This window comes from Pezoporus occidentalis, unplaced genomic scaffold (assembly GCF_034315485.1).
Source record: "Pezoporus occidentalis ecotype Australia unplaced genomic scaffold, CSIRO_AGI_Poc_V1 ctg4, whole genome shotgun sequence".
Classification (NCBI taxonomy): Eukaryota; Metazoa; Chordata; class Aves; order Psittaciformes; family Psittacidae; genus Pezoporus; species Pezoporus occidentalis.
The window spans coordinates 29,052,037-29,075,190 of NW_026915724.1; the positions used below are offsets into that span (position 1 = coordinate 29,052,037).

The 23,154-nt window shown below is 43.6% G+C and overlaps 1 protein-coding gene across 2 annotated transcripts; it reads right to left on the minus strand.

Annotated features, from left to right (window-relative positions):
* Positions 1 to 246: 246 nt before the first annotated feature.
* DIPK1C (divergent protein kinase domain 1C) lies at positions 247 to 12,876 on the minus strand. 2 transcript variants are annotated; one of them, XM_062633106.1, is made up of 5 exons: positions 12,569 to 12,876; positions 12,084 to 12,141; positions 6,000 to 6,677; positions 2,152 to 2,316; positions 247 to 1,462 (listed from the first exon to the last, which is right to left on the minus strand). In XM_062633106.1, the coding sequence occupies exons 1-5, from the start codon at positions 12,628 to 12,630 to the stop codon at positions 1,247 to 1,249; spliced, it is 1,179 nt and encodes a 392-aa protein (XP_062489090.1). In that variant the 5' UTR covers positions 12,631 to 12,876; the 3' UTR covers positions 247 to 1,246. The 2 variants fall into 2 exon arrangements, with proteins under 2 accessions (XP_062489090.1, XP_062489089.1); XM_062633105.1 differs by lacking the exon at positions 12,569 to 12,876 and having other exon boundaries at positions 12,084 to 12,530.
* Between the last annotated feature and the right edge of the window lie 10,278 nt (positions 12,877 to 23,154).

A 23,154-nucleotide genomic window follows, 5' to 3' on the forward strand; every position in this document is an offset into this window, starting at 1 on the left:
CAGGTGTTGTTATGTGTCTCACATCCACAAACCAGTATTGTCACTGTTAACACTGGAAAGTCCTTCTGAGCTGAGGGCTGTCATAGCCTGTTGGGTTTCTTTTTGTGGGGTTTTTAATGTCTTCATGCAGTAACCAGCTCATGAATATATTGAACAGCACTGGTCCTGAACACATGCAATATCTAAACCTATGTGTTAAGATTCTCCAGCCACAGCTACTCACACTTGAAAGGCAAATTTAATATCTTAAAGTTAATCAAGGGATCTTTATTTATGTAACTTATTGCAAGATAATGAATTGTTGCATAATTTTTTCCTTTAGAGTGTTAAAAAAATACTGTGTAAGAAACCTCCTGGTCTGGATATTGTTCTGTTCAGTGCAAAGGACAGATTGTTGGCATTCCTGGGTAATTCAGCTCTCTGGCAAAGGAGTGCTTCTTATCAAGCGCTCTGATGTACAAGTGCCTGAGGGCTTGTTCACATGGGAAAATTCAGGGGCATTATTCATACCTCTCCACTGCAGAAAATGAGTACCCACATGGGAATTCAGCAAGGGTATTTTGCTCTTGAAAAGTCCTAAGTACAGTTATATAATTTCTCCCCAGCAGGGTAGCTATGGAAAAGGTAATACAACACACCAGAAAAAATGCACCTGGGGACATCAGAAAAGACTGCTTTGTACAAAAGCAACTCTTGACTTGTGTGACAATACATTTCTCTGTTTGAGCCAGTTTCTTACTCTGAGCACTCCATCCCTACCTAAAAAACACCCACCCATTCTACTGAGAAATTAAAACCAACACGATGCATGCACTTATCCACACCCAACCACCCACTATTTTAATTATTGATATTAGTTTTACTGCACTTATACTTTTCTTCTGTAAATTCATCCTTACTCTGAGCACCACACTCAGATAGATGTTATCTGAGCAGTGACTACAGCTTTTGGTAAGCAAGCAATGTGCTGAATGCTGATGGAGAGGGCCAAGGTTAGCTCAGGAAAATAAGCAAGAACAGAATCCAGGTAATATAAAACAATTTCACACTTGAAAAGGTATTAACAAGACATGCTGCACCTGCAGCCATGAATTTCATTTGCATAGGAGAAAAACAATCTGTGTTGTAAATGCAATACAATAGGTAGGAGGGATGGAAGAAAGGAAAAAGAAAACACAGGCTGCCTCATACACAGTGTTCCTTAGCAGTGGCTGCGATGTGGCCTTTGCAGTTCTGCCTTCTGTGTCTATTCTGCTCTTTGTAGTTCTTGCTGAGAGACCCGAAGCAGATGGTATAGCTCGGAGAGAGATTTCAGAGTCCTCTGGTGCCCAGCAGCATCCACGTGCCCTGGCTCAGCACACTCCTGCACAGCTTTCTGCAGCTGCAGCTGCAGGGGGAGGGAAACCAATGGCCCTCGGAGACCTGGGGAAAACCAGCGACGGAATATTTTGTCACAAATTACCTGCGGGAAGGAGAAACAGCAGATTGTTGTTTTTCAGGAGCTACAGCTAATGTACTGTAGAAAATGTCGGCTGGATCCAGAATGCCTCCAGCCATTCAGACAGGAAGGTATAGAAAAGGAGCATCCACAAAGGATGAGGAATTGCTCTTCTTCTCAGACTGCTCTCACATTTCTGCATGACCAGTGGTGAGGGTGTAGAAGAAGTAGGCAAAAAGCCACCAAGCTATGGTCCCCCAGCCCCTCTGCTGTGCCATAGCCTTACACCAGCACAACCTGAGTGAGCTATTACACACCTCACCCTGGGCCAAGGACCCCATGGATTCACCTTCCCACTACATCCACCTGCTACATCTGTATTGTGGAGAATTACAGGCACTGCTTACACCTGAGCAGCTCTGACTTCACCATTAGTGGAGACAGAAATACTAATCCCCTTCCACTATTTCCTTCACTCCCCTCTCTGAGGCATTGGGCTACCAGCTACACAAACCCAAAGCAAATAAACACTAGTGAGTATAAAGATCTGGTTTGTGCCCCAAGATGGGATTTCTGAGCAGGACTGGCACTTAGGTGGCCATGTTTAAAAACATGACTATATTCATCTCACAGTCTCCTGGTACGTACCACACATTTTATAGTCAATGTGACTTTAAAAGAAATGGATTCATAAAGCAGCTGTGTCTACTCACTTGCAAGTTGTTATTGGCTCTCTGTGCTCCACATTTTCTGATTCTCAGATTGCACTTTGAAAAGCAATCAAAAAAATTACAGTCTTCATCTCCCGTGCAGTTCTGTTCGAGGATGTCCCTCATTTTGGGTTCAAAAAAGGCCATATCCACATCAATGGCCACCACCTGTGGATCAGAACAACCCATCAGACTTGTGGGACAAGGCTGAGCAAGCATTCCTTGCTGCTTGCTTTTGGAAATGCTGTGCTGAGAACATCTGCCAGTGGGGAACTGGAATCACAGTGAATGGGCTTTATTTTGCTTAACTGGGCTGTGTTAGTCTCATAAATACTACTTTTTAAGCAAAACCAGCCAATGCTTATGACACCAGGAAAGGGAAAATTATTTGTGGCCAATATGCAACCCTGAGGTCAACTGTGTTGGGACTTCCAACTTGAACATTAATTTACTTCTTGTTGCAGCGTATGCAGATGGCACCTCAACATTTTAATTATATGATGGTGCAAAATTATCCACAGGCCAGATGGTATCATTTCATAATCCACCATTCCAACTAAACCCTTGACTTTACCACTATGGAGAAGAGCAGTGGGATGCACAGAATTACCTGCATCTCATACAACTCCTGCAAACCTGCCATTGCCTTTAGTGGGTTTGAGCCTGTTCAGCTGTAGAAAGAGATCCCCAAGGTTGTTGAAAGTTGGGGCTGCTTTGCCCTGTCCTTTTTCTATGGTTTGACTCATTCATTGTGCACGGTTCTTGTTCTGGTTGTCCAGAAATAGAGCCCAGCCAGCAGTTGGTCTCCGCAGAAAAAACAAGGACTGAAGGGATCAACCACTTTTCTCACCCCGACATAAGGCTTGCTAAACAGTGAATACACAGCACAGAGGGATCTGCAGGGCTGCTGCCCATGCGAGGTTGCTCCCACTCTGGGAGCAAAGGGCTGTAGCCTCAGTTTCTGCCAAGTGCCACTCCACTCATGAATACCTCCTCTAAAAAAAATCACAGCAATAAATATGGAAAGAGAGGAAGCCAGTAATGGGATAGCAGCTGCTTAGTGTGAGACAAGCTGTGGGTGACCACAGTGAACACAGCCTGCCTTCAGTGCAGTGGATGGATGCAGCAACCAGTGTTGGTTCAGAGCTGCACTTAACACTTGACAATCAGGGGCAGAGATGTTCCTTTGCAACAGCGGACACACATCTTCATGGGGGGAAATGTCTGAGACCTGGGCAAAGCAGAGTTACTTGGGCTAAAAGGGTAGTCTCATTTTTAGGATTCAACCTCCCATGTAACAGGGGAAGCTGAACTGTGTGGCTGAAGCATCTGGATCAACCACAGGAACAAAAAACGTCTGGACTGGTAGAAGGCCAAATAAACCTTCCACAGGCAAAAGAAAGAACACAGTTTAATCTTCATTTTATTCTACTCTTTTCTCCCTGTGGAAAAACAGATGAGGCATAGCTTTAAAAAGTATTTTTAAGCTTCTTGGAGAGCTTGATAATGACATAGCCTAAGGAATTTTACATGTTTGGACAGGCAATTTCTTCTTTTCTTCTTTACTTCCTTAAGTTCTCTGCAGTCTTGCTTTTCACTTCTTTGGAAGGTTTCTCCAGTCCTAGGGTTGCTGCATCATCTCCAGGTGTAGTTTCTGCCAGCACCAAGTGCTTTTGACAGCCTGATTGATTACTCCTCTAGGAAACCCAGCCCTGATTCCCAAAAGTGCTGCTGCCAAAGGGTTCAGTGTTTCCACTGAAGTTCATCTGTTACAAAAATGTGTGGGCATGCAGCCAGACCCTGCAAAGATAGATTTGGATGACATTCTACCTATAACCAGCTACGTTTTGGTGGGGTTTGTTATGATTGTAATTGATGGTGAAAGTAGATGAGGAAATGCAGGAAGGACCCAACTGATTTAAAGTCATGTTTAAGGTGCTGTAATCTTTCTAATAGAGCACTGTATTCACCCAGACCTCTTCCTAGCTCTGTAGCTGCATAGCAGTTTAAAATTCTCCTGGATGATCTACCAGGCAGTGATCTCTCCCCTTCGTGCTACAATAACAGCATGTAAAGGCTGGAGTGAGGGCTGGAGGCTTATCCCCTCCATTTCAGAACAATCCTCAAAGAAAAACTATTGCACTCCCCAGGCACATTTCTTTGAGCATTAGCAGTCTTATTACTAGGATGAGGAATAGTAGTATTATTATGGGTGTTTGTTATTACCCTATATAAGGCACAAGAAAGTGAAAAAATTGCTTGAAACAAATGTATGTGACAAAAAAAACAGACTGCTTTGCTGTGTCCCCATTCTGGAACTGGTTGATAAAATCATCTAGAGCTTCTGCTTCTCACTCTCCTTCCTTCACCGATCAGAAGGTCTCTCTGTACCATCCTGACTGTGTGTATCTCTTGTCTCCCAGTCCAGTGGGGTGATAATGGGTGATACCAACAAGCTGTAAGTAATGTACAACTGGGAGAGCCATGTGTGAGCAGCAACTCACATTTTTCTTTAATTAGTTCTCCTAAAGCACTGAATTAGAACATTTTCCTATACCAGAAGGTGACTGCTGTCTCTTTGGACCCAGAACTCACAGGAAGATCCTGGAGAAGCAAGCCTTACCAAAAAGAAAGAGTTCATAAGATAAGGAAACCGTCCATAATATACTATAAGGAAAGAGTCTTCCAATATCTTTCTCTTTTCCTAAATGAAGCCTCTTTTCCTAAATGAAGCCTCTTTTCCTATAAGCAGGCTGTAAAACAGATGCTCTGGTGTGTGGTCAGCCACATGTAGTCACAGTCCTGCTTAACTGAAAAAGATGGGCAGAGCCTGCCTTGAGAAACCCCCGCTGTACCCTACTCTGCCTAAGTACTGGTACACTTGCAGTTTCTTGCTGTAGCTCCTCACATTCCTCTTTCTGCTGCTGTATTGCACCTGAATAAACAATGGGTGGGAAGAGAAAGGTGAAAGAAAAGCACTCTAATTGCTCCTAATGGCTGTATGTTTAAGCAATGTTTGTCTAGTACTCTGAAGATGATGTTATATTAACACTCTGTGAGTACTGAAAATAGCATTCAATCAGAGCTCAGAAACTCCGCTGATGTCACTGCAAATTGTGAGGCTAAGTTCTAATACACACTCACTGCACAGTGCCCCCAGTCCCTACACACAACTTGCACCGAAACCGGTGGAATTTCTGTCTGCCGTGTGAATGCAAGATACCTGCAGCAATGTGGTGCTGAGCCTCATCACTACTTGGAAAACATGCATCGCTATTCAGGTCTGACTTACAGCTGAGAAGTCAAAGAATAACGGTGCCAGCGAGTTTCAGGTCACTGTCCTTGAATCATTTCTATACCAGATAAGCTGAACACTAAGCACAAGCAGGTGGATTTGGATGGGGGAGTTCCTCTTGTGTCAGGACAGAGAATTCAGCCTTAACTTTCAAATTCAGTTTCTCCTTTCAGCACCACTCACTACCAGAAATAGTTGCTATGATTCAAATTACATCTTCATTTACAGCTTTTGAGATCTCCTTGCCTTCAGGAGGTATCCCTCACCACACCCAAGGGACCCTGTCAGTACCGCTACCTTTGAGGAGGTGAAACAAACCAGAACTGAGCAAGCTGTTCTCAAAACAAGCAGCAGGATTTAGTGCTCAGAAATGTGGCCTCACAAACTACAAAGAGGAGAAGCAGCAGAGAATCTCCCTTGTTGCTTGTAAATGCATTGGCTTTGCAAAACCTTGGCCAAAAGCTGCATGAGAAGCGTCATTTTTACATTTCTAGTGTCATTTACACTGGAATTTGACCTCACCCTGCTGCAGCACCACCCCAGAGACCCAACTCACCGTGAGATCATGCCTGATAGCGAAGTTTTCTGGTTTGATGTCACACAGGTGAAGTGGGTGGGAGAAATCATTATCAAAATGTTGCACCATGTCCAGAAAGCTGAGTGCAATGTCAACGATGGCTCTCACCCTGCTTCTGCGGCCAGCAAAGGTGGGACTAACCACATTTTCCAAGGGAAAAAGAGTTTTGTGCCAGGCATGTCCAGCTGTGAGATACTCCACAGCATAGAAGTGTCCACAGGAGCCAATAATTCGTAGCACGTGTTTGCTGAAGTCCTGCAGCAAACTGAAGTAGATATATTCTTCCTGCTGGAGCAAGGACCACATGCTGGCCACCTGTGCTTTCCAGTTTGGTCCCTTCTTCCTTGTCCACAGGGGCTCCATGGTATTGTTAGACAGTTCTAGCCCCAGGACGTTTTTGACCTCCAAGGCTACCATCAGCAGAAGCTCTGTTTCAGGAATATCTTCTGTTTCCACTTCTTCTAGCATGCTGAGATGCTGGTAGCTGGAGAAGATTTCCTTCTTGGACTTCAGGATGATGGGCTGGCCTCTCCAGTCAGCTTGGATGACCTTCTTACCTCTGTCATAGTAAAGGCAGTGTTTATACACAAGATTCTGTGCCACACACAGGTCCTCACAGAGGTCACCAGTCAGGGCTCCACTGCTGTAGTCAAGACACTGGAGAGAAAGAGCAGAATATTCATAGAAGGACCATATGCCCATGGACCACACAGGAGAAAGGCAAATGGTCAGAAACAGTTCTAAGCTTGAGAGGCTTGCAGCTGTACTGCAAGAACACACGTACAACCACTGCTGTGCTCACCAGTGATTCGGTGTTTTTTCAGAAGTCTATAGAGATCTTTTACTAGCAGGGGTTTTGTTCCAAGACAGGGATTCTTGGGATGGTAAAGGACAGTTCTTGACACATATGAATTCAGTGAAACAACCTTTGAACACACTTGGCTGTGCTATGTGAGATTCTGGGCTGTAAAACTTTAAGGCACAGGAGATAATTTCCAGTGTAATTCAGGACTTTTCTGAGAGGTTCAGGGCAACAAAACTTTGACACCCCTCCTTAAACTACAGGAAAATCCATGGGTAACTGGATTGCTGGGATCTCGCTCAGCCCTGCATATTTTAGCCTTGCACTCAAGCTTCCCTGAATGAAGCTGTAAGAACCTTCCTCTGCACTACCACAAAGCACAGAGGTTGTGCTCAGTCCTCTTGAACCAAGAGCTTTCTGGATCTTTAAGTATGTAAATGCTGTAGAAAAAAAATTACTTTTTAGTTCTTATATGTAATTATCAAAAGTGACATTTTAATATTAATTGCTTAAATACTTATTTTAACTGAAAAAAAAAAAAAATCAGCTGGTGGAAACGTAGGAACTGCTGCTTGATAGTTAAATGGTCACTGCAAATTCACACAAGAACTGCAAGGAATCCCTCACCAGTCCTTCCCTTGACCCATAATTATTTCCATATCATCATTTCCAAATGTGTTAGCAGTCAACATATTCCTAGGGGCATTCAGAAGTGCAGCTGCAGGGACTGCTTTGGGTGAACCAGTAGAGGGGATGAGCAGAGGTCCCTGTTGGAAGAGGAATAGACTGTGGTGGTGTAGAAAGCCAAACATCTGGGAGGCAGCTTGACAGTGTCAGCCTTCCTCATTGCTTTCTAGCATTTGAACCTTCATTTAAACCAGCTGCCAGCTCCCTGTGCATGTAGAGCACTTGCAGTGGCTGCCTGAGTCCCACCCTGTTTGTGTGACTTGCTGTTATATACACAAGAAACATGATGACAAAACACAAATGATGCATTTACTTAGGACAGTGTCTGAGATGTGCACCAGAGGAGTATGTACTGATGCTAGGCAGCCTTCAGAGTCAAACCTTAAACAGGACACTGGGGAATGGGTGGAGGATTAAGTCTGAAATCCAGGAATGGTGATAAATTGACTAAAACTGCTTACTGAGGGCAGTTCAGACAGACATAAAATTTATTTATACTCTGATGATCTCATGGGCCAAATGAGAACGTTCAATTCCAGCAAGGAGAGCCAGGTAAGCAGTCTTTACCGTGAATGCCCTGATTCTGAGTCCAGGGTGATATACATGTGTAAAACACATGTATCTGCATGCACATCCACATCAGGGTAGCCTAGCAGACTTACTGGGCTGTCCACAGACTTCAGATTATGCATATGAATCTTCTTGCTTTTGAAAATCTATTCCTATGAATGTAACACAAACTTATGCTCCCCTTTTAAGGAGGAAATGTAGTTTCCCTGATAGCAGTTATTACTATCTGGAACTTTTAGAAAAATTACAAACTGAAGAAATTTTGGGGGTTTTCTTGGGAGCATAAGTACAACCACATTTAAAATCAGTGCCCTCCTATTGAGATCACAACCTAACTCTTCTTCTGCTACAGTAAGAGAATGTAGGACTTAGTCCTGTAATTGAATCCACATGGGTGAACACTTGCCCCTGTGCACAATTTTACTGTGGTCCATCAGGTTCATTCTTAGATGGCCCACATGCATGGACCCCTGGCATCTAGAAGAATGCGTGCCCAGAAGACCTGTAGTCAAACATGTGAACACACAGCTTATTTTCTCATGTTGCCATCACATCAATCTGAATGACATTAAAAAAGCAAATAGTTGTGGAAAACAGTCTCACATTTCCCAGACATAGGGGATGAGTCATTTTTGAGCCTGGCTGCAGTTTAGGACTTGTCTGCTGTTCCACTTGAGCCCATAAGTCTTTGATTATTAACCTAGTACCTAACAAACAAGTCTCTGAATTGGATTGTTCTTACACTGAATGTATGCGGTGTTTTGCAAACTGGGATCTGTGAAAGGAGACTCGATCAAAGATTTCCTGGTTCCATAATGGCAAAACACAGATCAACCTTCCAGAAGTAACGCTCTCTTCTGGTGACCAATACAAGCAAGAACTTCAAAAAGGCTTCCTTAAATAAACAGGCAAGAAGTCTGAACAATTTTCAAGGTGTCCCTCTGCACTCACAAAATGTAGTGAGTTGTGAGTCACTCAGTGGCTTTAAAAATCTCCTCACCCTTCTGTTCATTGTAAACTGACTGCACCTTCAAGTCCTCGCTTTCCCCCTCATTGCTCCAACTTCAAGTGTTTTATGTTTGCCATAAGCATAATACACTAAGTAAGTTTAGCTCCCTCCCACGATAATCCTTATTCCTGCAGCCCCTGGATGATTTCTGTGGTTTTATTCCCTCCCTGCTTCTTCTCTTCATTTTTCCCATCCTCCAGCCTTAGAAGGACAGACATCGGAACTGAATGCTGTTGTCCAGTGCTATAAAGGCAGCCAACAGCTCTTTCCTGCTTCTTCTTTTTGGAGACGTTCTGAGATTATATTAGCCTTTTAGGCACAGCCTGCACTGGTAGTTCATGTTGAAGTAATTATTTGACCCCTATGTCCTTTCTAAAGTCATAGAATTTTACAACAGTCTTCCATCCTATTGGCATAGCCTGTACTCCTGTGCTTCCCAGTATAGTAGCTTGTGTTTTACTGTACAAAAACACATTTTGGTGGACTGACAAAGTTTAGCCAGGTGATTCAGACTACCCTGTTATGAAAACATGGTCTGTTTATTATTTACCAACCTTTGCACTAACTGCAAGCTTCACCATACAAGATTTCATATCATCACAATCACTGCTGATAAAAAGAATCAGTTCCCCAAAGAACTCTTCCAGAAAGGGTCCTCCACACTATTATCCCTGTCTGAACGACTGCATTCTGAGTTCTGTCGATGAGGCAATTTTACATCTACCTAATGAGCACCCTTTGAATGCCTCTAAGTGCCAGATTTTTAAAACTGAAATATGAAAGTGATACAAAGCCAAAAGCTTTATGGGAAAGCAGCTATACTGCACAGAAATGCAAACACAAGCACGCTTTAGACTTAATAATCTCTTTCAGTTTAATTTGGCTAGATAATTTTAAATATCCTTAGTACACTTACCAAGATATGTTAAAAAAAAAGGGCTTAAATCAGCATAAAAGTTTAAGTTAATGTAAACCCAGCTAAGGATTCATAGAAATTAAAATAACTTACTGTACCCCTATCAGTCAGGCCTGAGGCTGAGTCCTGCCTTGTCATCAAGTACTTCTCTTACGTAAATGCAATACTGAGCAAGGCTTTGGAAGGCATCAGAATTAATTTATTTCTCTGGAGAAAACAGAAATTGATTGCTGTGATTTAGTGTGCTCAGTGTGAATGAAGATGAGACAGGTGTTAAGAAAGAGTAAGTAATTTTTTTGGAGAGTTAAAGTTCGTCTCTGCAAAATGCCCAGTGCTACTTTGGTCTTCCCAGTGTAGTGCACAGCTGTACAGATGTACATTTTGCTCAGAACAAGGAAATAAACCTTCCAAAATACCACTTGCAGGTGTGTGCAACCATGCAGTTTTCACTCACTTGCTTAAAGTAGGTCATCTTATCTCCTGCTGAAAATATGTCAGATGACAAGTAAAATAGTTTCTCTTGCAAGTCAAATTTTGCTTAATAAAAGGCATGAAACTCAAGCTATCAAATAATTTGTTTCACAGATCAGTTGCACTTTCTACAACTGCAAAACTCATGCTGTACTCTGAAGATGTATAAATCCTTATTTTGGGGCTGTTGAAGATGAGCTCATTTTCTGATCATTCCACTAAAAGGACAATCGCTTTCAAATATCATATGGAAAAACTTGCTTGCAAACCTTTAATATGCTGTTGAAAACTCACCTATGTAAACAGATGAGCACAGCAATCTCAGCTACTCCTCCTCTGGAAGGAGGGCCTGAAACTGAGCTGTCACACAGTGACAGAGACAACTTTGCAAGCTTGTGCGTAAACCTGATCCCTGCCAGGGCTTTTGAAGCACTGCCTAAAGCTCTCCAAACCGAAAAACAGCAAGTCTCTGTGCATCTGTTTGCTGGAGAGTGTGATGGCAAGGGCCTGAAGTGCCCTGAGCTTGGTGGCTCTGTGCACCTCCATACCTCTGTGCCCTTCCCAGCCATGAAAGGAGCTGGCAAGATTCACTCCTTCAGCTGCAGTTCCAAGCTCAGCTGCTCTTTGAGATGGAGTAAAGAAACTGCATCTCACTGCCATTAAAAACACGCTGCCAGGACTGCTGTCTATAGCTTCAATTCATTACACAGAATTTTAGGGAAGTGTATAATCAGTTTTTGCTTGTGGTAGTAATAGATTATATAGATTAGATTTAGATTTAAGAAAGGAATTCTTCAATGTGAGGGTGGTGAGGCACTAGCACAGTTTATCCTGAGAAGCTGTGGATGCCCCATCATGGCAGCATCCCTGCTGATGGCAGGTGGATTGGAACTAGATGATCTTAAGGTCCTTTCCAACTCAAACCATTCTGTGACTCTATGAGGTCACTTTCACCAGCATTACTCCCTTCCCACCTAACCACTGGCACTACAAATATCTTAATTAGGAAACAAAATTAAACTCAGAAGTCAAACCCACACTGCTCCACTTTTCAAAGTGTTTCCTGCACAATTCTAAATCTGGTCTTTTTTCCTTTCTTTTCTTCTATTTTTTTTTTCGAGATTTTAATGAATACTTACAAACCCTTTCTTAAATTTTTAATACCTACATCTTAAATGCCAGCCCCTGCCAGACGCAAAGGAGGCGTCACATGCTGCGTGGCATTTCTGAGAGGTGACTTCTGTACAAACACCTTTGCGGATAAATAAACACAAAAACCCAATAAAAAACAACCCGGAGGAAGCTTCCTCCCCGCTTAGGAGCGTGCGGGGTGCCTAGCAGCCCTTTCCAAAGCGCTTGGGAAGCGCTCCCGCACCGCACGCCAGGACCGCGCGGTGGCCAGCACCTGCCTTGTCCCCGGGAAGGCCGGTAGGGAGGCAACTGCACAGCCGCTCCTCCAGCTCCTCCCGTCGGGTGCTGCGGTTCCCCCGGGCAGCCGGAGCCGGGCAGGAGCGCCCCGCTGACCGCAGCCCCGACGGATTCCCCGTCCCTCAGCCTGTCGGGCCGGGCAGCCCCCGGAGATGCCCCGCGTCCCGCCGAGGCACGTACCAGCCTCCCCAGGATCCGGTGGCTCTTCTCGTCCGTGCAGCGCTCGGAGAAGACGCTCCTGTGGAGGAGGAAGAGCAGGGCGCTCACCACCACCCAGCAGGCAGCCCAGAAGAGGAGGAGCACCAGGGTGCATCGCCGCCAGATTTTGAGCCGCAGCCGCTTCAAGCCCGGGATGCCCCTCATGGTCGCGCCCGGGCTGGGCTTGCGCGGCCGCTTCAGCCGCTGCGGCCCCGGGGGGGCTGCGCTCCTCTCCCCGCACTCGTGTCCCGCTCCTCGCCGGAGCCCATCTCCTGCCGCCCGCTCCGGACCCGCTCCCGCGCAGCTCCCCGGGCCGGTGCTGCCCTGACGGAGCCCCGAGCGCCCCTTTTGAATTTAAGCCACGTAGTTCCGCCGGCTTTTGTCTGCTCTCCCGGTGCCAAGCGGCCCCTGCAGCCTCCCGTCGGCTCCTGCCCGCTTCCCCCTCCCTTCCCCGCCGAGTTTCTCACCCGAGAATAAAAGGGGGGTTGAAGGGTGACGGAGGCGGCGGCGGGAACCCTGCCCGCCCCATCCAGGCGGCTGCCCGACCCTTGGAAACAGGCAGCCTGGAGACGGACGGTTCCTTCTGGTGAAAGCTTCGCCTCCCGTCAAATGGGGGGAGGGAGAAAAACAACTTGTTTATTCTGGAGCAACTTCTCCAGTTTTATCCGCTTGCCGCTGCCGAAAGAGGAAGACAGAGCAGTGCTTCAGGTGTTCGTTCACTAACGCGCCCCCAAGGAGGGGCAACTCCTTGGCCCTCCAGCAGCTTCCACAGCCTCCCCCGCCACCTTGGTCCCGGGGATGCAGGCTGGCTCCTGCCCGGCACTCCAAGACCCGGCTCCCTCCGCAGCCAGGGGTGGGGAAGCCAGCGGAGCAGCCCCTTCCAACACTTTCCCAAAGCAGGGCAGGGTATACAGGGTCCCAGAGTGCTGGGGGAGATAAATTGCCTCCTGGCTCTCTGGAAGAGAGAGTATCCATGGCTATGTATGACCCTCTCGGTAGAGGGGTCAGCTCCACACAACAGTCTTTAATACATTCGACTTAATGTTTCTACAGAGTCAAAACCCAGATGTTTGTTCCTGTGTGGCAATAAGATCATGGTATCCTTTCCTCGGTCCATGTGTGGATGTTCACCACCTCTGTTTAGACCACCACACTCACTTTGTTTTCCCTTGAATACTACTTGGCATCTCACATATTTTTCAATAGGAAAATTCATATTCATATTTTAAAGTACAGCCCCATGCAGTAAGGGTGTCTGATTCAGGTTTACGGTCAGCTACAATGAAAAAGGACCAGATTAATCTTCTTTCCTGTGTACTAGTGGTTACCTCAAGCTACTTGCAACCTCATAGCAGGAAGATGAATTGCAGTTAATGAAAGCACATGGAAGGTAAATTATTTACCCAGATGAGTAAGAATAGCAGAATCTAGTGCACAGTTGGAGAACTGCAGAATAGTTCAGTAGACTTCTTACAGAGTGTAAGTTGTTCGGGTGTACATTATTTTAGTGAATTAATTTAGTATGCAAAAGGGAAAGCTCATTGTTGAAGAGCTGGGTTCAGGGATCTATGGTCTGTACCATCACACCCAGATTAATGAAAAATATCTGCCTGTACATGCTGTTAAAGATAAAGATGTGTCTAGTGACATGATCAACTTTGCCTCTCAAAATAGCGGGGGGAAAAGCATGAATGCAGCAAACTTGCTGCTCTGCACACCTTCCGTATAGTCTGTGCAGTCCCCCTCTACATGGCAGAGCAGGGCTTGAAATACAGCTTCCAAGTAGATAGCAGACTATGGCAGAAAAGAAAATGGAAAGATGAAACATACAGCTGAAAATCCTACAGCTTTCCAGAGCCTGGCAGCAGGGAAGGGATGTGAGAAGAGCAAAACCACTTTCATCTCCCAAAAGTCTCAGAAGCAGAATTGTTATCACTAGCCACATCTTCTATCACTGGTGTATTTTGCTCTCTCTCTCTCTCTGCAATTGCATTTCTTCATCTGCAGGGACTGTCTTTGGCCATTCTTTTAATATCTAATATTTATATTTTTAATATATTTCCTGGTCCTTTTACTGAGAGGAAGCTTCCTCTAAGGCGCTGATGATACAGGCTGGGTTTTGGGAATGTAGCAAGCCAGAAAGACTGACTGGGCAACCAAGAACTGAAAATTTTTAGTCCCGTTTCTCAGCCTGATACAAAATACTGTCAGAGGCTATCTCTGACCAGTTTTGGATGTTCATTTGGAAATTCCTAGGGCATGGAGTGAGGAAGGGCAAGAGGGACAGTTGCTTAGCTTTTCATCTGCAAGGAGTACTAGCTACATTTGAACACAGCCAACCATCACTGGCTGCTGCCTAGGAGGTAAAACTGCAGATCTGTCATGTCTATGTCAGGAACCATCCTGAGATGGATGCAGGTGTGTTTCTCATGGAAAAAGGACAAAGCTGGTGGGGGAAAATCAAGCATCAGAATATCTTCCTACAGTTTGGTCCTAAGATGTCTGGGTACTAGTTTAGACACTACCAAAACTGTATCTATTTTATACTTTGTTTTTTTTTCAAATGTGAATCTTGACTTCTCTGTATGCCAGCATTCCCCAAAGGATATTATGCATGAGTATTTCATGTCCGTGAAGTCCTGTGTATGTATCATTTGTTTTAATGATGGTTCTGAAAACAAATATTAATTGCTCCTTTCTTTGAGCTAGGAACAAAAGATGGAGACTTCAGATGTGGTTAGGTGTTGTGGCTGAGCTTCTCTGATTGTTACTGAAAGGAACAAGCATGTTCCCTCCTCCTCCACCATCACTTCCCTGCTCTCTCCTTGGTCTTGCCTGCCTGCCTCCTCCAGTCCCTTCTCCCAGTGAAAGACATGTCTTGTTGCCCAGTGAGTCCTCTCAACTCACTGCCAGGCCAAGACTTGTAAAACTGTTCTTTGCAGAGATTATTTTCAGATGGGTTAGAAAGCCCCAAGGATGCCTCCAGGCACACGAGTAGGGCTGCTGCAGGGCCAGGAGCTTGGGGATGGTGGAGGCAGAGCTGTCCTGCTGGATGTCTGCACCTGAAGGATGCAATGCAGTCTTGCAGATAAGGTGATCTAAAAGGAAATACTTGCTGAAAGGAGCAGTCCTGTTCATCCAGTCCTGTATGCTTCTGCTGCTTCCCTGGGAGCTGTATCAGGGTAGTTAGCCCAGCAGGCAGAACCCATAGGTTTCTGAGTGTGCTTTTCATTTCTTCTTAAGATACCAGCAAAAATTTACTGGATTTGGGGGGATGTAAAGCTCCGACATCCTTCTCTTTGATTTGGGAACAGCTGCTACACATGGCAAGTGCAATTCTACCCTTAACATACAGGTCTGCTGCTTTAAAATTATGGAATAAAAAGAAACAGACTAAACATGTCTAGTTTTAATAAAGTTTTTAACAGCTTTAATTAATAAAAAACAGAAGTACATGAAGCAAATACAAGTTGCATGACACTCGCACTAGACTGCTTACTGGTTTCTTTTCATGGTAAATACTGCAGGAGGCATGTGAATGGAATACAGTCCTGTCTTCCCAAAGATTTTGATACAGCATTCAGCCAGCAGAGAGACTTTGTATCTAGCTGTTCAATCTCTGACCTTTCAAATATCCCATTGACTTTAGTGGGAGTGAAGAGTTGGACAAGCCTGGTAAATGTATGTGTGTACACCTACACTTACGGATGTACCTGCATATATATACACGTCTTCAGAATAGATCAAGAATTAACCCAGGAAGCATGTGTTCAGGGAAAGGTAAAAGCCTAGGTGCTTTAGGATCAGGGGACTTAACCTTTAATAACAATCTGTTGCTATCTGAAAAAATCAAAACTATTTTCAGATTTCCCTAAATTCCAAGGTTCTTCAGACTAGCAGAATTAGTTCTAGTCCATCTTCTGTGAAGTATGTATCTAAGTGCCTCTCTGTCCCATAGGAATTTTCCTTTGAAAAAAAACCTGCATCATAGAAACCTTGCTTCCTATACATATTAAAATGTGACTTTCACGTTGCATTCTTGTATTCCTAAAGGAAGCGATGTTCTTGCTCTCATTTTAACTGAGAATTAAGCTTGATGAAAATTAATTAGTAGAAGTTGAATTAAAGCAAGTGATATCAAGGGCAATAAAAATAATCCTGCATTAGTTCCTACCCAGTTAAATTGCTGAAGCATTTGAATTACTGCTTCAAGCACGATGACAACATCAAGCTGGTCTCCTCTTCATGGCTGTGTTGGGCACATCACAAAATTACTCATCACCAGTAACAGTTCAGAGCTGGAATAACCACAGGCTTCAGCAGGCAGGAATGTGGTGCCTTGGCAAGGCCAGGCTGAGGAGCCTGGAATGATGTCTGCCTGTACTGTCCACCTACATGTGGGCTCAGCAGCTCCTCAAGCCAGAACCATGAGGAGTCCAGCCTGAGGAGCTGCTGAGCCTACTTTCTCACTGCCTTCAGACACAAACTCTGTTGCAAAGACTCAAGTTGTGTCAGGCTGTTAGTCCTTATTTTCCTGATTACTTAATTCTTTATGAGAGTTTAGGAGAAAGAAAATAAATCTGTCATTAAGAACCTTGGCACTCAAGTTAATGAAATATAAGACTGGTTCATTAGGAATTATTATTCTGTTTGATTGATTTCATCACCATCTGTCATTAGCACACGGTTGTCTACAGAAATAGGGTACGTTTCAGTTCATCTTTCAGAGGGCACACACAACTCTCTTATTTTCCTGCTAGAAGTTCAGTAAACTTTCAAGTGCCGTTCAAATCTACCTTGAAAATATATTTCAACATAAATATTTATTTCTGATTTCCTGTGGCAAAGCTGAGTTACTGAAGAACATCACAAGGTTTAATGTAGGCTGGAACATGCACTATAAGCAGTAAAATTCCCCTGAAGAGTACTGAGTCTACCAGAGGAATCCAAATGTATTTTCCCATTTATGCCATTAATCAAAAAGAATATGTTGCAAACTACTCACAAAAATTTTATTGCATCATTGTGCAGCTAGTTTATTGGGCCACATTACAAAACAGAAGCAGAAAAATGGCACAATATAACGTAGAGAGTATAGCTTTGTGGACAAGGGAAAAGCCTAGAGTAATTCACTGATTTAAACAGGGAAAGCACTTAGATAGAAAAAGCTTTCCTACATATATATAGAATAAAAAAATTGTAATATATTTGTTCTGTTTGCTTTTTATTGTCAGCACATATTTCTTAGGCATAACTGCCCATGAAAGCCAAAGATTTTTATTTTCTCCTTCCCTTTTACCACTTTATGGATTCCACACCGTAAATTTAAATCATCCTATTCTTCTCATATATCCCCTTCCAATTAATCTCTTTATTAACCTCATGCCAGCTTTTCCCTGTCCTTTGGAAACAGTATTGCCTGAAGAAGCCAGTGAGATACCTTGGCAATGACTGCGGCAGATTGTGTCATGCTTATAAACCTTCAGATCGGATGAAGCAATCAAGATGTAAAGACATCCTGGAGTTTCTGTCCACATATCAGAAATGATGCCAAACACAGCATCACTTATTGCTTCTCTTCTCCATTCTTTGTCTTCTCATGCTACCAGTCACCAACAGGGAAAAGTAGCTTTATTAGCTGTAAGATGAAACTTAATCAGTTTGCAAGTGGAATTATAAGTGGAATTATCTTTGCCTGGGATTGGAGTTAGTGACCTGAGAACAAGTTTTCTAGCCTAGAGGATGCTTTCCAACAGAATCTGCTGCTGTGTGGCATGTTTCGTGTCTGTCCACAGCGTGTGAAAGGGAGGACAAAGAAGGGAAAATGCTGCGATTCTTTTTCCAGTCTTTCTAGATGCAGTTTCTATTCTCTGCACCAAGTTCAGGCCAAGTGATCTCATTATGCCAGTACTGACTCCGCCACTTTGTAGCCTCCCTTTATGTGTGTCTGAAGCAATTCCAGAATATTTTGAAGTTGCACTAAGGTTATGTAAAAGGAAAAAAAAAAACTCACAGCATCTAATAAGCTAATTCCCTCTGGCCTCTTGCATCGTGCTGTTATTTATGTGAGTGATCTAAGGTCATTCAAGCAGGCAGATTATTTTACAATATACGCATGGAATTCACAGGGCTGTGATCATTGAGATACGTGGTAACTCAAAAAGAAAGAAATTAAGTGTCATCTTTTCTAGTCCAATGGCTAGATTATATATTTCAGTGTACTAAGAAGATGTTTTTATGGCTGATACTGTCTGGAAAGTTATCATGTTGTCATAGAGATTAGAATCAGTCCAGCTTCATGGCTGCAGACTCTGTAAAGTGAGTTTATTTTAGGAATTTGCACCAGGTTGGTTTTAAATTTGTTTCATGGGCAAGAGTAATTGAAGATAGCCATGGCCCACACCCTGCATCTTGTTATGCCATACATTTTAAAATGCAGCTCAGTTGTTCCCAGAGGTCTGCGTGCTCTCTCTTACTAAAAGAGGAATGGAAAGCAAATAACTGACTCTTGGAGATGGAAAACGGCATCCCTATTGTAGGCACAAGTGACCACCAAGTGGACACTTTCGATATTGCACATTCAAGGTTTTGCAAGCTGTAAGTAGACCTTTCAAAGAGAATCTGTGCTGATTTTCTCCATTCACATAAGCAAATCTGAATTTTCTTTATTGCTTTGATTTGTTCGTTTGGCTCAAGGGCTGTGTACTGCATGCTTAAAAATCCAGTGAAATGCAGCTATCGCATGTGATGGCTCACAGCTCAGTTACAAGTGGGTACATCCATTTCCTGAGTTCTCTTCTAAACATACAAATCTGAAAAAAAAAAAAGAAAAAAAAAAGAAAGAGGATTTGGCAAGATCATGGATGCCTTTCAGTATCAGTTTTGTAAAACCTAATTACTTTCAGTTATTGCCTTGAAGCTGTTCTTAGCAGTTTCTTTGCAAATGATGAATGGCTAGACATGGAACAAGCTGCGAAACAATCCATTAGTGTAATTCAATTTTCTATCAGTCTTTGCAAGTAATTAGCTTTTCTTTAGGTAATGTATTGTTAATTTGCAGGCATCCAAGGTTGTATGGCATTTGTTTAGGGAAGAGTACATAACTCGGGTGCTGCATTCCTTACAACAAATATCTCGTAGTTATACCATGGTTATTATCCATTAGGATGAGTGACTCCCATATGTTACACCTGAGCAAGAAATCTGTGTGTGGCATCCTGTCCAGGTGCCTGAGCAGTGGCAGTGCCCCCGATGTATGATGTTCCTACTGTTACATAGAAGCATCCCCCAGGAATCTGAGTGGTTCTTGTTGGCCAGGCCTGTTTCTGAGGGATCACTGCTACACAGGCATCAATACCCAATATAACAAACAAGGAATGCCATGGCACTGCCTCCTGCTTCAAGCGGAGTTGTCTGTTTCTGAGAAGCCTCAGAAGTGGGTTTCCATAGCTCCTTCCATAAACACCACCTTTGTAGCTGATGTAGCATTCCTCTCTATATCTTCCTAAGCTATTTTAAAATCTGGCATTGAGTCAGCTCTTCCTACCAGGCTACACTGGTTTTTGTGAGCTGTCTTTTGGTGAGCAACTAAGTTGACTGAGAAATGCTTTATAAGGCAATAATGTATCTTTTGGACAAATTCATTAGGTGCTGGAGCCAATGGTCACTGCAGTTAGTGGGAGTCACCCCATGGTTTTTAATTGGCTTTAGCACTATAGGTATCTTTCAGCTTTAAGGGTGTGTGATTGCAACCCCCCCCCCCCCCCTTAAGCTAGCTGTCCTGTTGTCCCTATCTACACTTATGCAATGGGTAATCAACATTTTGTCTTTTTTGTTAAAAGCAGACCTTCATATAAGCTTGAAAAATGCCTTTGTGTAATGAAGCTTTGGCTCCAGAACTTCTTATAATTAAATTGGCACTACTTTTTTGATTCTTTTTCCCTGAAGTGATGTGTTGTCATCCTTCTCCTGTCTTTTTTCTGTCATTTTTCTTCAGTAAAATCCCATTTTCTTCCCTACTTATATTTTTTCATTTCTCCTTATTCTCCAATGATTTACCCCTTCTATCCTTATTAGCCCTAAATTATCTACCTCCAACAGCATCAATCAGTCGTCTCTGTCCTCAGAAGACTTTGTGTGTTGTAGAGTGCCTCTTCCACATCCTCAGCAAGAGGCTTCTGAAGACAAAACCTGACGCCTTAATTTTGACACCGTATCAGTGGAATTAATTTTTATTTACACTAAGGTATATAAAAGGAGGAATACACACAGATGACATTATTAGACAGTATTTAATATTCCTTGTTTTTGCAGCTCCCTGTTTCCTGCATATAATTAAATTGTGCTTTCAGCCCAAGCTGTACAGATGCACAGGCATCTGTTCTTACCCGAAGAACCCATAGCAAGTCTCCCATAATGAAAAACAGGGATTGAATTATTCTGGATGTGATCCCCAGTTTAGGAAGAGGGGAGATCCACCAAAGGGTGGGGGAAAAGAAGCATGGTGAAACCACAACAGACACTGAAGAGCAGTCCTGCAGAGTTGCAATCCTGGAGGAAAATTCCAGCTGGGGAAGCGCTTAAGCTCAATTTCATTGAGGAGAACATGCAGGACTGGCCAAGTCTCTTCAATATTTCTCTTTCACTTTGGCAAATCAACAACTTATAAAAGACTGAAATAAGGTCCCCCAACACTCCAAAATGTATTCAAGGAGAAATTGAAAATGATATCTGCTCATGCACATGGCATGTTCTATGCACTTTCAGCATGGATAAAGTGGGCATGGTGTTGGGACAAAACATTGGATGAGATACAGGGTGGTTGAGATTAAGTTGCAAAAGGGTAGGGGTTTTGGCATTTCATCTCTGTGGTCATTCCAAAGAAAAGTGCTGGACTGAAGCAGTCTCCAAGGGCTGTGGTTCTTATTTGCGGTCAGACTGCATCTAGCCAGGCTGTTGACCCTTTGTTTGCCTGTCTAATAGACTTGCTTGTGCTATGACACACATCCCACCGTTCACATGTGAGCCACTTCCTTGTTCTATTAATGCAGAGTATCAGGACAAGCAGGCAGAAGCAGAGTGCTTTGTGGACTCTTAGACAAAGGAAGACATTGAACAAAGGGACACAAGTGCCTTTTTTAGCCCTTTTAGAGCACTGGCACATTGAAATCATTTGGCATGCCCATTCAGTGACTTTCCAAGATATTTTGGCTGTGCAGTTTGTGAGCAAATCCTCCAAGGTGCAGGGGAAAAACAATTTACTAACAGCCTCTCTCACTGTTCTTTCCTCTGTGCCTCAAAATCAGAAGAGGGAACAAGAACTGTTCACTCTGAGCCTAAGATCTCCAAAAAAAGAAAGACTTCCTGTTCCTGGCCAGCATTAGGGCAGTGCAATGGGGAATGTGCTGCCAAAAGCACATTGATATTTGAGCCATCTGTACATTAAATTTAGAAGAGGGGGTTTGTGTGTGTGTGTGCCTGGCTTTCTGACACTCTCTAATTTGAGAGTCTCTCCAGCCCTCTAGACAGGTTATCTTCAGGTTTATCTCCTGACAGAGACATTTCCAACAAGTCACTGCTGCATCCTGACAAAAGGGTGTGGAAAACACAGATTGCAGTGAAGTGTACAGACTCTATACAGTGAAGTGTACAGACTCAAATAGCTGTTACAGGGAAAAACTGCCTTTTATGAAGCCAGGAAGAAAGGAGTGAAGAATCATCCAGCAGTGCACAGCAAACTCCTTGTATTCTACTCTATGCTGTCATGGTTTGCAGATAATTGCAGTAAGATTTATAGTGTCCTGAATTGGCTTAGTTAAGCAACTAGTGACTACTAAAGGCTTAGAGTAATTAGGTTTTGGTACTTTTTGGAGACACTGGAGGATCTGAAGTTGCAGCAAGCTTCTGAGTGTGCTTTTTAACAGGAAAATTACAACCGTATTGATACAGGAGCTACCAGAGTTGCAGAGTCTGAGGCATCAATCACTGAGCCAGGAGGCAGGGGGCAAGAAGAGGTTTGTAGGAATCAGTGAGGAAGGAGAAGAATCCTGAGCATCCTGAGCAGCCCACCATTGCTGGGCACAGTGGGGAGCTCCTTGGCTCCTTGTGCCAGCCAAGACGGGAAGTCAACATAGCACAGCAGCACAAAGCCACCCTGTTGTAGTGCTGTTCTCAGGCAGGCTCCTCCGTCTGCTGCACGGTGGCCTGACCCTGTGGGGTCTCATGGGGGATCAACGCAGATGCCTCTGTTCTGAGATGGACTGGATGGAGCTGCAGGGGATATGTGCCATTGGAATATAAATCCTCCACTTGCTAGGCTCAGTGTAGTGAGATGACACTGGAGGTGATAAAAAGCGCAGCTAATAAACAGTGGGGGAGAGGAAGGAAAGGAGCAAAGAGAGGGAGAAGTGTCCTTTAGTATTTGTTATTACTTGTGAAGCTGAGCCATACAGGCCACGTTTTGTATTGGTGCCCTATTATACAAAGATGAGAAGCAGGATCACAGGATCAGGACTCTAGACTTAGATTCAGCTCTTGTCTCAGTTGAGCATTCGTCTGGGTCCACATCTTTGTCCACAACAGCAAAAGCTGGGTGCATAGCCCAGTGCAGGACACAATTCACTTCAACAATATACTGACAAGTGACTCGAGCACACAGAAATCCCATGCTATGCTCTTTCACATAAACACCAGCGTTACCTACATAGGATAAGTGTAAACTAACCCTTTATTTTGGATTAATTACTTATTAAGAAAAGAAAACAGCATTACTTTTGTTGAAAGAAGCTTGTGAGGATCAAACTCATGAATGGCTATATGGCATACATGCATATACATAGACAAGGAAGGTCATGAACATACCTAAATATTCCGTACTCTACGATTATACAAGCCATGTAAGCAGCTCTGCTTTTTTTTGGAGGCCAGAGCAAGGTTACTTCTGAAGCCATAGTACTGACTGGAAAAGGAGAGTAAGGGATACTTTGATTTGGTTTGGTTTAGTTTAGGGCTATTCTAAATCAGTTTGGACTCACAGGCTACATTCTTCCTAGCT